At 52.2% G+C, this 12,472-nt stretch overlaps 1 protein-coding gene across 1 annotated transcript; it reads right to left on the bottom strand.

Annotated features, from left to right (window-relative positions):
- Positions 1 to 2,933: 2,933 nt before the first annotated feature.
- KLK14 (kallikrein related peptidase 14) lies at positions 2,934 to 7,628 on the bottom strand. The gene is made up of 6 exons (XM_031681577.2): positions 7,477 to 7,628; positions 7,274 to 7,334; positions 6,265 to 6,436; positions 4,429 to 4,682; positions 4,051 to 4,187; positions 2,934 to 3,439 (listed from the first exon to the last, which is right to left on the bottom strand). The coding sequence occupies exons 2-6, from the start codon at positions 7,311 to 7,313 to the stop codon at positions 3,284 to 3,286; spliced, it is 759 nt and encodes a 252-aa protein (XP_031537437.1). The 5' UTR covers positions 7,314 to 7,334; positions 7,477 to 7,628; the 3' UTR covers positions 2,934 to 3,283.
- Between the last annotated feature and the right edge of the window lie 4,844 nt (positions 7,629 to 12,472).

The following is a 12,472-nucleotide window of genomic DNA, read 5'->3' as shown; positions in this document are numbered from 1 at the left end:
TCCAATGAGCTCCAGATAATTCCCATACTGCTGTTCCCTGGACCACAGTAGACTAAAGTATTCCTGTCCAATAGAACTTTCGCAATGATGGAAATCTAGTTCTCTGAGCTGTCCAATATGGCAGCCATGTCTGGTTATCAAGCATCAGAAAGATGATGAGTGTGATCGAGGAATGGAATCTTAATGTGTATAAAATCTAGCTAATCTTAGCTTAAAAATTAAATGACCACACGTGGCTAGTGGCTACTATATTGGACAGCATGGGTTGAGAGGACACCGTGGCAGTGAGGAGTAACATACCAGATGAGCAGACGACAACATAGATAGACTGTTAACACACCGTTCTGGCCATCTTTGGTGAAATAAGATCACCTGTTTAATACAGCAACCTGACTCCTCACCCACACTCACCTTCCTTCATACCCCATTTCACCAAATGCTTCGATTGATTGACACTATTGTTTTGTATACCACTAAGAAAGGAAAAGGAGCTGTCGACTGAATTGGGATGCCATGCTAAGACAGAACGCTGTCGGTTAGTTGTAAGATGCCTTCTGCTTTCAGAGATGTTAAAAATGGGAGAGGAATGTGCATCTGAGAAGCAATACAATAGGGTGCTCAACCATCACAGCTGGAAAGACGAGTTGGAAATCTGATTAAAGTGATCTTTAAACTCCTTTTACTTAGCTTTATAGAAGGATGCAAAGAATTACAGCATGGGCTGTATCTTCATCTCTCTGGGGGCCCAAAACTACTCAAGTACACAGCTGCTTTCAACCCCTTTCCTTCTCAGAGCCCGTATGGCCACCCTATGTGAGAGCCAAGGTGTGGCTGTATCACCTCAAAGAAAGGTGCAGTCTCCACTTCCCAGCAACATTTTTTTCTTTTTTGACTGAAGTATAGTTGGTGTACAATATTATATGTTACAGGTGTATGACAGAGTGATTCACAATTGTTAAAGGTTATGTTCCATTTATAGTTATTGTAAAATGTTGGCTATATTCCCCCCTCCCCCTCCAGCAACCTTTTGAGCTGCTGTAGCAGGCAGGTCCCAGACCTCTGGGTCTCAGGACTTTCTGATGCCGTGCTGTCCCCCTGTGCAAAGCAGGTGAACACTTGTGTGGCCACACAGCCTCCTACTGTATCTGAGTTCTGCAGCATCCAAGCACAGAACCATGAGAAGAGGGACAGTTGGGAAGGGATGTGCAGATGCTCACCATGACAGAAGTTATGTGACAGATATAAACAGCCTCCAAGCAGAGATATCTGTAAAAAATTATTATGAATGGATGGGTTTGGAGTATTTATTGACTTTTGAAAATACATTATTTAATTGTAAGTTTATGTAATTGAATTTTTAATAAATGGCTGTGTTTAGCAACGGCCTCTCTGAATTCCTGCAAATTTGCCAGCAGGCTCATTCATCCAGGGTGGTGTGAGCTGGCTCTGGCACACAGACAGGGCCTGCCGCCCAGCCCAAGTGTAATGGCCTTTTTATTTATAGGGACTCTCTACTTTTAAATTATGCTTATTGTTTCTTGTCTGTCACCTCCTACTAGAATGTAAGCTCTGGGAGGAGAAGCATTCGGATTTGCCTGGTGTGTTCACAGCTCTACTTCCAGCACCTAGAACAACGCCTGGCATGTAGTAGGTGCCCATAAATAGACCAGAGCCTGGCATGTAGGAGGTACCCAGTAAAAGCCATTCTTGAATGAAAGTAAGAAAGAGAATGAACAACCAGTACTACAGAAATACAAAAATAAATAAATAAATAAGAGAATACTATGAACAACTATATGGAGACAAATTGGACAACCTAGAAGAAATGGATAAGTTTCTGGAAACACACAATCCACGAAGACTGAATCAAAAAGAAATAGACCACTTGAACAGACCACTAGAAATCACTAGAAATGAAATAGAATCAGCAATAGAAAACCTCCCTACAAACAAAAGTCCAGGACCAACTACATATAAAAATAGATTTTAAGAAGTTTCTTTTGTATAGCACAGGGAACTATATTCAATATCTTATAATAACCTTTAATGGAAAAAATATGAAAACAAATATATGTATGGATATGCATGCCTGGAACATTGTGCTGTACACCAGAGATAGACACATGGTAATTGACTGCACTTCAAAAAAAAAAAGTCCAGGACCAGATGGCTTTTCTGGGGAATTCTACCAAACATACAAAGAAGAACGCATACCGACCCTTCTCAAACTCTTCCAAAAGACTGAAAACTCATTCTTTGAAGCCGCCATCACCCTGATACCAAAACCAGACAAAGACACTACCAAAAAAATAGATATACTGGTTGGGACTGGAGCAGAGTTAGGGGAGGGGAGTAACTGGGTTTGTTCATCCATCTGTTAATTAATTGTTGCATTTTAAAATACATGATAAATGAAACTTAAAATAAACAAAGAAAGAGAATGAGATTCAGAACACAGTGATTTCATGCAAATTAGAAGCAACACAATGTGACAACACCCATGTTCCAAGGACGCTTGGTATTTGAGGCCATTTGTGTTGGTGCCTGTGGGGAGGGAGGGGACCAGGGCCAAGGAGGACAGGTCTCTGTCAGGACTTGCACTCAAGGGTGTGATTAATTCAACTCTCCTCACTGAGATCTGATTAAGAAAATGAGGACCTCTCTATTTGAATAGAGTTTTCCAGGAAACAAGGTAGGTCTTTGCCCTCCCTGCCCTGGACTTCAGAGAGGAGGCTTGGGGAGGGGCAGTCCTGCTCAGGGCCACACTGCAAGGCTGAGGCGTTTCTTTCTACCATACCAGGTACAGTGGATGGTGAGGGGGCAGACCCCCAGGGGACACCGTGCACCTCTTTTTGGGACACAGCTCCTGACTCGGTCTGTTGGGGCTGCTCTGTGCTCATCGTAGATGAATTAAATGAACAGATGAATGGAACTTAGGGTTGTTAAAATTTTATTAGTAGTATTTATCCAGTTTTGAGAGACACTAAGAGTTTTGAAAATTGTCTCCCTTGGAATACGGTAACAGTTCAGTGCCTTTTGTCTTCATGCTCCTGCTCTGTGTGACTTAGGGACACCTTGAATAATGATGGGGTGTTGTGGGGGTGGGGAGAGAACCCCTGAAGGAACTGCTCTGGGAGAGGGGAGTTCTGAGCCAGGGGTCAGGGTCAGGATGCTGGGGTCTTGGTCTGAGGGAGGAGGAGCTGGTGGCCAACCTCCCTGGGTCTTGACTGGAAAGAGCAGGGTCTTGGGAAGCAGGCGGGGAGGTGGCATTCTGCCACACCGGCTATGAACTGCTTCGCATGGTTTCCTGGATCCAGGTGTGGTACTTGCACAGGTTGGTGTAGACGCCGGGGAAGCCAGGCTGGGCACAGTGCTCCATCCCCCAGGACACGAGGCCCTGGAGCTGACCTCTGCACACCAGGGGTCCCCCGGAGTCACCCTGAGTGGGGAGAGGCAGAGATGGAGACACCCACCAACAGATGGCCAGAGCTGTGGGTGTGGAGAGCCCGAGAGGCAAAGATAGGGCGGGGGTGGGCTGAGACTGGACATCTCAGCCCCTGGGCGTTGTGGGTCTCTTCCTTCCCTCTTCACTAGTTCCCACTCTGTCTCGGTCCCTTGGGTCTCTTGGGCCCCTGTTCCACTTAGCTCCATCTCCAGAAACCTGTGTGCCTCCAGATCTCTTGTCTCTGGAGTCATCTCTCAGGACAGGTGACGCTCCCTAGAGGCCCTGAGCACAGCTGTCTAGGTGCCCATATGTAATGATGGCAGTGACAGCAGTGATCAGAGCTCTGTACTCCTTCCGTGGACCAGTCCATCTAATTCCACCAACTAAGCCATGCTATGCCTGTGGGGCAGGTGAGGAAACTGAGGCCCGGAAGGTTAGGTCCATTACTCAGGGCAAGCAGCTAGGAGGCAGCCTGGTTATCACAACCCTTCTTGGTCTCTGGGTTGGAGGCGGGGGGAGCACCACTGGTCTTCATGCTCTTGAGGTCCTTTGTAAGTTCCAGCCCCAAACAACCCCCTTCCTCAGGCTGTCTCCCTGGGCCTCACCTGACAAGAGTCCTTCCCTCCTTGGGGGACCCCTGCACAGACCATGCCAGCAGTGATGGCTCCAGGGTAGGCCTGCTGACACCTCTGATGGGAGATGATGTTGACGTTCACGCATTGCAGAAGGTTGGGCAACCTAGCTGTAGGGGGGCACTGAAGGGTTAGAACGGGGACACCTTCCAACAGGACCCAGGAGTCTGAGCCTGAGCCCCTCCTCCCTCAGACCCAGGGGTCCATTCCCCAGCCCCTCCTCCCTCAGACCCAGGACTCAGGCCCCCAGCCCCTCCTCCCTCAGACCCAGGACTCAGGCCCCCAGCCCCTCCTCCCTCGGACCCAGGGTTCAGGCCTAGCCCCCGTCTTCCCCGATGCAGGACTCCTCACTGGTAGGACTGGAAATGGTGCCCCAGCCCGACACAAGGCAGGGAGTCTCCGGGCTGGCACAGGAGCTGGCGGTGGCGATCGGCCGCACCGCCCTCCCCAGCCGCGCGGGCCGCTCCAGCCGCAGCAGCATCAGGTCGTTCTCGTTGGTCCGGGAGTTGTACTGGGGGTGGCGCACCTGGTGAACCACGCGCAGCACCTGCTGTGTGGCCTCCCAGCCCCTCAGGTTGTGCTTGCCCAGGGCTACTCGAAGTGTCCTGGCCCATGACCCACAAGAGTGGTGCTGCTCAGCATCTGCCATGGAGACCCCTCCCCACCCTCCAGCCCCGCCCCCTCCCCTGGAGATGAGTTTTCCTCAAGCCTAACCTACCTGCCTTTAACTGCAGGCTGAGTGTTTGCTGGCCTCCTGTACCCTTTCCCCCAGCCTGGGCATTCTCTCGGGGCCCAAATCCACCACCCTCCCCATCCCCTCTTGGGCTGTGTTCTATCTTCTAACTTGGGTATAAGGTGATGGTTGGGCATTCTTGGCTGAGTTCTGAGGTCTGTGCCTGGTTCTATACTTTAGGTTCTAAGTGAGACTCTGGGCTCTGGCTCTAGGCTCTAAATCAGAATTGGTATTCTGGAGTTGGCCCCAGGGAGGCTCCATCCCAGTTCTAGCCTGGCCTTTGGGTTCTAGACATCTTGAATTTTGACGCTAAACTAGGAGCTGGGTTCTAGACTGAGTCCAGATTACAGCATACTTTCTAGATACTGGTGTGTGCTCCAGTTTCTAGGTTGAGTTCTGGGCTCTTGATTAAGTTCTGGCTATGAATTGGGTTGTAGACAATGGTTTGAGCTCTGTGCTCCAGTTGGGCTCAGGGTTCTAAACACTGGTCTGAATTTTTTATTCTAGGTCAAGATCTAATTTAGATCCAATTGCAGGTGATAGTCTGGGCTCTTGGTTCTAAACTCCGGTCTGAGCCCTTGGCCTCTGGTTGGGCTCTGGGTTCTAGATGGAGCTCCAGGTTGTGGTCAGGATCCCAGGTTCTAGATGTTGTTTGCATTCTGAGCTTTATGTTCTAGACTCTGGGCTGAGCTCTGGGCTCTGGGTTCTATACTGAACTGCAGTTTCTGGCATTGGCTCTGGTTTACGGGCACTGGGTGAGCTTTCATCTGGACTTGGACCTCTAGTCTGGGGTCTAAGGTAGAGGTTTAGATCTAGAATCTGGGAGGGGCTCTGGGTTCTGTATTAGATTGTGGCCTGCATTCTGGGATGTAGATGTTGGGTTAAGGTCTGGGTTCGAGGCTTCTCAAAGAGGAGCTATAGACTAGACTCTGGATTAAACATTGGATCTAGAAGACAACCTGGCTCCAGGTCCTCTCTCTCTCCTATGCCTTGAGCCATAAGCAAGGTTCTGGAACCCACAAGCTGGACTGTGGCTTCTGAACCTTACTCTGGACGCTAGGCAGTGTTATGAGAGGGGTCTTGAGTTTCTGGAGGTAGACTGTGCCCTGAATTCAACCACCAGTCTGGAACAGGATTCTAATCTTAGTCTCTATATAGAGCTTGGCCTCTGGATGGACCTCTAGGTTATATGTTAGGTTCTAGGTTCTGTGTGGGGCCCTAAGCTGTTGTATGGGTTCTAACCTGTTGATCTGCTTTTAGACTCTCAACTGAGTTCAAGATGTATGGCTGGATTCCATATTCTGAGCTGGGTCTGTGCTTCTAGGCTCTTATCTAGACCCCAAACCAGGACCCAGCTACTACACTGGGTTCTAACAGGCTGGAGGGGCCCAGCTGAGCTCTGCGGCTCCAGACTCCAGGACTCACTTGGCCCAGGATGGGAAGGGGTGACTCACGGGCGGGCGCAGTGAGCAGCAGTGATGGCCCACTGGTCGGACAGCAGGACCCCTCCACAGAGGAAGCGACGCGAGGGGCCTGTCAGCAGGGCCGCCTGCCACGGCTGGGAGTTCCGGGTGCAGGTGTAGCCACCAATTATCTTGTTCTCGTTCCCTTGGCTCTGTGCCAGGGCTAGGGAGAGGCAGGGGTGAGGCGGGGTGGGGAAAGCAAATGAACTCAGGCCCTCCACCCCCCAAACCTTTAGGGCATCTGGGACCACAAATCCCCATTTCTTTGCCTAATCCTTAAACCACCCACTTTTATCTACCCCACTCAATAGGAGATATGCCAAACATCGCCCCCATTATTGTCCCAACACAGCCGGGGGGTTTCCTGACACCCCCTTACCCCTAGGCACCTCCATAGTGTCTATTATCGGACCCCAGGGCTACTTTATCCGGGGCCCTGATCCATCTCCTAACATTGCCTCCACTTGCCCACAAGCGTTTTCTATCAGTACTTTTCACAATACACCACAATTCCAACCAGGAACCCTCCAGCACAATCAGGGAGCTCCCCGTCCCTCCCTCCGACGTGTGACCTGCCCCGTGTCCCAGGATGCACTCTGTCACCCCACGCCCACTCTGCAGGCCACACCACTCTCCCTACCAGGAGCCCACCACCCCGGCATCACCCCCTCCACCATTTCTGACAACACGCTGTCTCTCCCATATTCACTCTTTCTCTGACACAATCAAGAAGTGTCCCATGGTCCTCCTTTCTAAGAAGACCCAGTCAAGACCTGCTGGTTGTGCACAATTCCTCATTTATTTACCTCTGTCTCCTACAAGCCTGCAATCTCCCAATATCTCCACGACTCAGAACTTGGGCATCGCCTCCAGTGTCCTCCTCTGCCAGGATCCCCAAGCTACGCCCCACTCCTTCCCACCAGGTCACCTGCGAGTATCCCTGGTCCCCAGAATCCTTCCCCATCTCTTCTCAGAGCCCTCAGACCCCACTGCATCTTACCTACAGCCAAGATCTGAAGTGCTGTCAGCAGGAGGAACATTCTGGGGGTTGGGGTTGGATTCTGGCAAATGGAAAGAGAGAAAGTGAGGAAGAAGGAGGCTGCAAGAGACCCAGAGGTGGTGGGACAGAGACAGACAGAGCCTCTCATGCAGAGACGAAGACGCTTAGAGACATGGATGAGGCGTAGGGTAGAAGCCAGAGACCTGGAGGGCAGGGTCTGGGGGCTCCTTGGTGGCTGAGAAGGGCTTGGGTCCTGCCTTGCTGTCTCCTGCCTGGAGGAAGTGGGGATCGTGTCCTCCTTCTTTGTCACTCACGGAGGCCTTTTATCCCTGGTCTGAGTAGCTGGCCCTGCCCCCCCCCCCGCCCATCTCTTGACTTTTTTTTTTAATTGCCTAGTTCCCATTCCAGGATCCCTGGTCCCATCTCCTCCCTCCACCTCTCTGGCCAGAGAAGCAGCCACAATTGTTAATGAGAACCCGCCTGCCCAGTGGGTGAATGTGTTATAATCTAGGAGGAACCCAGGGAGAGGGACCCCAGGGCAGGGTGGATGGGGTGGTAGTGAAGGTTCAGGGAAAAGTGCTGGGAGGTGCTGAGAGAGGGAGGGACAGAGGCAGAGAAACAGTAAGAGAAACACAGGCCAGAGGAAGAAGTGTCAGAGGGAGAGGGGCTTGAGGGAGATGGAGGAAGAGCAGGAAGATGAATGTCGATGGGACAGAGGCAAAAAAAACAAGCTGGGCGGGGAGTGGGCACAGGGCCTGAGATTCACAGAGAGAAGAGAGTGGAAGAGCCAGAGAGAGAAGCAGAGAAACAGAGGGAGGAAGCGGAAGACAGAACAGAAACAGGAGCAGAGAAAGAAGGTGGAGAAAGAGAAAAGAGGCAGAGGTACCCCACCCTCCAAATGCACACACACAGAACAACAGCAGCGCTGATGGAAGGAGGGGGAGGTGGTGCTGCGCTGGGAGACAAGGAGGAGGGAGATGCAGGACCAGGCAGAGGACAGCAGGGCAATGGGGGAGTCAGGGCCACAGAGGAGACAGGGAGGCAGAGATGAAAGACGACAGGAAGAGAGGGAGGCAGGGGGTGGGGATGGGGAAACGGCAGGAGGAGGAGGAGGTGCTGGAGGCACCTGGTGCTGAGCCTGCCTGTCCCCTACACTTTCTCCCTTTGTGGTCCTCACAGTCCTGAGAGGTGGGAGAGCAGGGGCCCGGGCAGGGGGCTGGGAAGGGGGATCAGGGCAGAACTGGTGCCCCCGACTAGGGCTCTGCAGAGAGGCTGGGGGATAGAGAGGTACAGAGACCCAGAGAGAGGGGGACAGGGACCCAGAAGGAGAGAGAGGGAGACAGGGACCAGAGAGGGGGCGTATAGAGACCCAGAGAGAGCAGGAGAGACAGAGCGATGCACTAGGGAGCCTGAGGTGGGTCTGGGTTCGAGGCACCCATCCTAACTTGGGGCAGGGCCCGCTGCCCTCAGCTCCTCCCCCAGCCTCTTAAATTCCCTAATGACTGCAATTTGTCCCTGGGCCTGGGCAGCCCATCCCAGACCACCACGCGGTGACTCAGGAGGCCACGTCTCTGCACTCTCCCTCCCTCAGCAACCCCTGGGCTGACTCCCAAATCACTTTCCTCCCGTCTCCGCCCCAGGGCCGGTCCCTGCTCCTGGGGAGTCTCTGTGCTTCTGAATCCTCACACGCACCTCCTCTGTGAAGGTGTGTTTAGGGCAGTGGGAGGAGAATATCCTCCAGGTGGATGGGGAGGGTTCTGGTCCAGGCTCTCCCCAGCCCCATCCCATGTCTATCCACCAAGGGAGCCATGACCATCTCACCCCCACCCCTACCACCTTCACGCCAAGCCCGTTCACACCAGCTGCCGCAGACAACAAATGGAGCTGATGTACCAAATCCGCAGTGTCCTTTTAGCCTGCACTTTTTTTATAAGGGGCAAAAGGAAACTCAGTCTGGTGTGATGTGTGCTCTGACCAGGGGTGTTGAGGGCCTGATGAAGTCCCAGGGGCAGGGAAAAGTGTTCCCAGAGAGCGGGCTGTCTAAGCCGGGCACTGCGGATGAGTAGGAGTTCATCGGGGGGATGGGCGGAGTGAGGTGTGGGGGTGGGAGGGAGGAGCGCAGCTCTGAGTAGGGACCTTCAGTCAGTCAGGAGGATGGCGCCGGCCCAGAGTGCTAGAGGGAGAGGTGGCCGTGAGGGCAGGGCCAAGGGCGATTCTAAGCAGCGGAGAGAAGAGCCTTTAAGCTTCTCACTGCAGACCTCGGGCCGGAGCTTAGGAGCACTGTCCGGTGAGAGACACTGGTGGGGTGTTACCAGCACAGACGGCCCTGAAAACCAGAGCACCGCGGGGCTCACATGGGGAGATTGTACAGAGTGGGGAGACCAGGGGCATCTTCCTGGGACCACAAGAAGACCCCTAGTTTAGGGGGTAGGAGGCCAAGAGGGAGTGATGGAAGACTTAGGGAGAAGCCAGATTTTTGAAGAAAGTATTGATGGGAGTGGGAGCCGGGGCTGTGGGCAGAGACGAGCATGGAGCAGAGGAGACCCTGGGCAAAGAGGACTCTCTGATGCAGAGGGACAGGGAGGGTATAGCTCAGTGGTAGAGCACATGCTTAGCATGCACAAGGTCCTGGGGTTCAATCCCCAGTACATCCATTGAAGAAAAAAAAACACAAAGACAAAATAGACTGAAGTGCATTTGGAGCAGGGTAATAGCTTAGTGGTAGAACACATGCTTAGCATGCACAAGGTTCTGGGTTCTATCCCCAGGACCACCATCAGAAAAAAAAAAAAGTTCTGGAGGGAGGAGATGGTGTCTGAAGTCTGGTTATGAGAGGAAAGAACAAAACAACACTCATGTTACTGAGGGCTTGGCCCAGCCAGGAGCTGTGCTCTGTTCTTCTTCTGCTTTTTTTTTTAAGTTTTCATGTTCCAAACTTTTTTAAAAATTAATTTTTTATTGCAGTGAAATGCACATAACATGAAATTTACCTTTTAAATCATGTTAGGGTACAGTTCAGTGGTATTAAGTACATTCACAAGATTGTGCAACAATCCCCACCATCCGTCTCCAAATCCTTGTCATCTACCCCAGTTGAAACTCTGTCTCCATTAAGCACGGGTGGCACTCCATCCTCCATCCTGCAGACCCTGGTAGCCTCCATCCTACTTTCTGTCTCTAAGAATTTGACCACACCAGATATTCCCATAAGTGGCATCCTACAGCAACTGTGTGCTTACTTTTTGTGTGTCCGGCTTATTTCACTGATCCTAAGGTCCTCAGGGTTCGCCCTCGCTGTCACATGTCAGAACTTCCTTCCTTCTTAAGGCTGAATCCTGTACCATCATGTGGATGAGCCATATTTTGTCTACCCAGGTAACTTCTTTATGTGGGTTAGCGTCTTTCCTTCCTCCTCCCCTCCCTCCCCTCCTCTCTCCCTTTCTTCCTCTTTCTCCTGCCTGCCTTGCTTTATTCTCTCTCCCTCCATTCAACAAATATTTATTGAGCATCTACTATGTTAGTAGTCATGGGTTTAAATGCTGAGGATATAGTAATGAGCAAAACAGACCGAGATCCCTGCCCTATTGATGGAAGGAAAGGCAACCCCGGAAAAGAAAGTTAAATAAATACAGTGTATAATGTTACAAGCTCTGCAGTGCTGTGATGCTGTGAAGAACCATAAGAAAGCAGGGAGAGAGGCTGGGTCGGGACCCAGGTGACCTTTGAGCAAAGAGCTAAAGGTAGAGGGATATCTGGGGGAAGACTGTGCCAGACAGAGGCACAGCAAGTGCAAAGGCCCTGAGGTGGAAGGTCTGGTGTGTCCAGGGACCAGTGAGGGGGCCAGCGTAGCTGGGGCAGAGTGAGCAAGGGAAGAGAATAGGAGGAAATGAGGGCTGTGAAGTCATGGAAAGTCCAGACGACCAGACTATGTTGCGCCCATTTTACAGCCTGAGAAGTGGAGGCAGAGATGGGGGAAGCGGCTTGTCCAAGATCTTGCAAGCGCAGGAGGAAACGCACAAACTCAGGACTATCTGAATCTTCTCTCTGCCGTCTCCCGAGGCGACTTGAGCATCAATTCCATCTGAGCACTACGTTGGGCGTCCAACACTGTTTCTATGCATTTTTCATAAATTAACTCACCGGACCCTCCCGACGGTCTCGTGAGAAAGGTGCTCTTGTCATCCTCCGGACGAGGACGGGGAAGTGGCGACGCCCGGCCACGATTACACAACGCTGGTGGCCGTGCCATGACTTGAACCCAGGCGGAGAGTTCTAAACAACCGCAGGGAACTTGATGCCCGACAACAAAGGGGCTGATGGTGCAACCAACCAAGAGGTGGGATTAACCCCGGACAAGAGGAAAGCCGCCTCTTCCATTGTTTAGGCGGCAGAAGGAAAGGGCGGGTGAGGATGTGGCCGGAAGTGGAGGGAGGGTCGTCCAGGGAGACGGGGAGGCCGAGGCCAGCTCACCTCAAGGGGCACCTGGACAGATGGGGGGGGGGCTGGAGAGGTGAGGATGGTAGGTACCCAGATGAGGTTGGCGATCAAGAATTTAAAGAGGCATCCGCTGAGCGGCTAGATGATTTTGTTTTGTTTTGTTTTCCTCCAGCAAAGAGCAGGCACTTGCAGGGCTGGGTGATGGTGGGAGGAAGGCTGAGAAGGGAGCTGAGGGCAGCGTGGGAGAGGGGTGGGGATAAGGCGCACTGTGGGGGTAAAGGAAGGGCAGATAGAAGGGGCTTGGGGAGGCTGCATGAGGAGGGTCGGGGTGCCTTTCAGGTGGAAAAACAGGCATGGCAAAGCCACCCACAGCCCTGGGAGAGTGGGAGGCGGTGGTCAGGGAGTGGGGTGCTGGATTTTGTGGTTTCAGAGGTGGAGCCTGTTCGGATGGAGATAGGGGCCAGGGTGTGACGGTGGGAATGGTGGTCTCTGGCCACACCGAGGGTGAGGGACTGAGAGACCAGGGGGTCCTCTCTCCCTGGGTCTGCTGACTCCCCGTGTCAGCGAATGCCTTTTTCTACCTCCACTTGTAATACAAATCAGGCAGGTTGCCAAGGACTTTGCCTCACAAGAGCTTTATGAGATTAGAGACTCATTAGTACCACATTAGAGATGAGGAGACCAGGTCTCAGATAGAAGTCACTTGTGCAGATGACATAGCTGGGATCGAACCAGGGAACCAGGGTCGTCTGTCTGCTAAAC

This window comes from Vicugna pacos, chromosome 9 (assembly GCF_048564905.1).
Source record: "Vicugna pacos chromosome 9, VicPac4, whole genome shotgun sequence".
NCBI lineage: Eukaryota > Metazoa > Chordata > Mammalia > Artiodactyla > Camelidae > Vicugna > Vicugna pacos.
The sequence above is the reverse complement of the archived record's forward strand: the minus strand, read 5'-3'. Positions and strand labels throughout refer to the sequence as shown.

Coding starts and splice junctions, on each gene's coding strand:
- KLK14 (XM_031681577.2), bottom strand. CDS start 7,313: ATGTTCCTCCTGCTGACAGCACTTCAGATCTTGGCTGTAG. Junction 4,188..4,428: donor CACCATTTCCAGTCCTACCA/GTGAGGAGTCCT, acceptor GCCCCCCTACAG/CTAGGTTGCCCAACCTTCTG. Junction 3,440..4,050: donor GAGGGAAGGACTCTTGTCAG/GTGAGGCCCAGG, acceptor CTCCCCACTCAG/GGTGACTCCGGGGGACCCCT.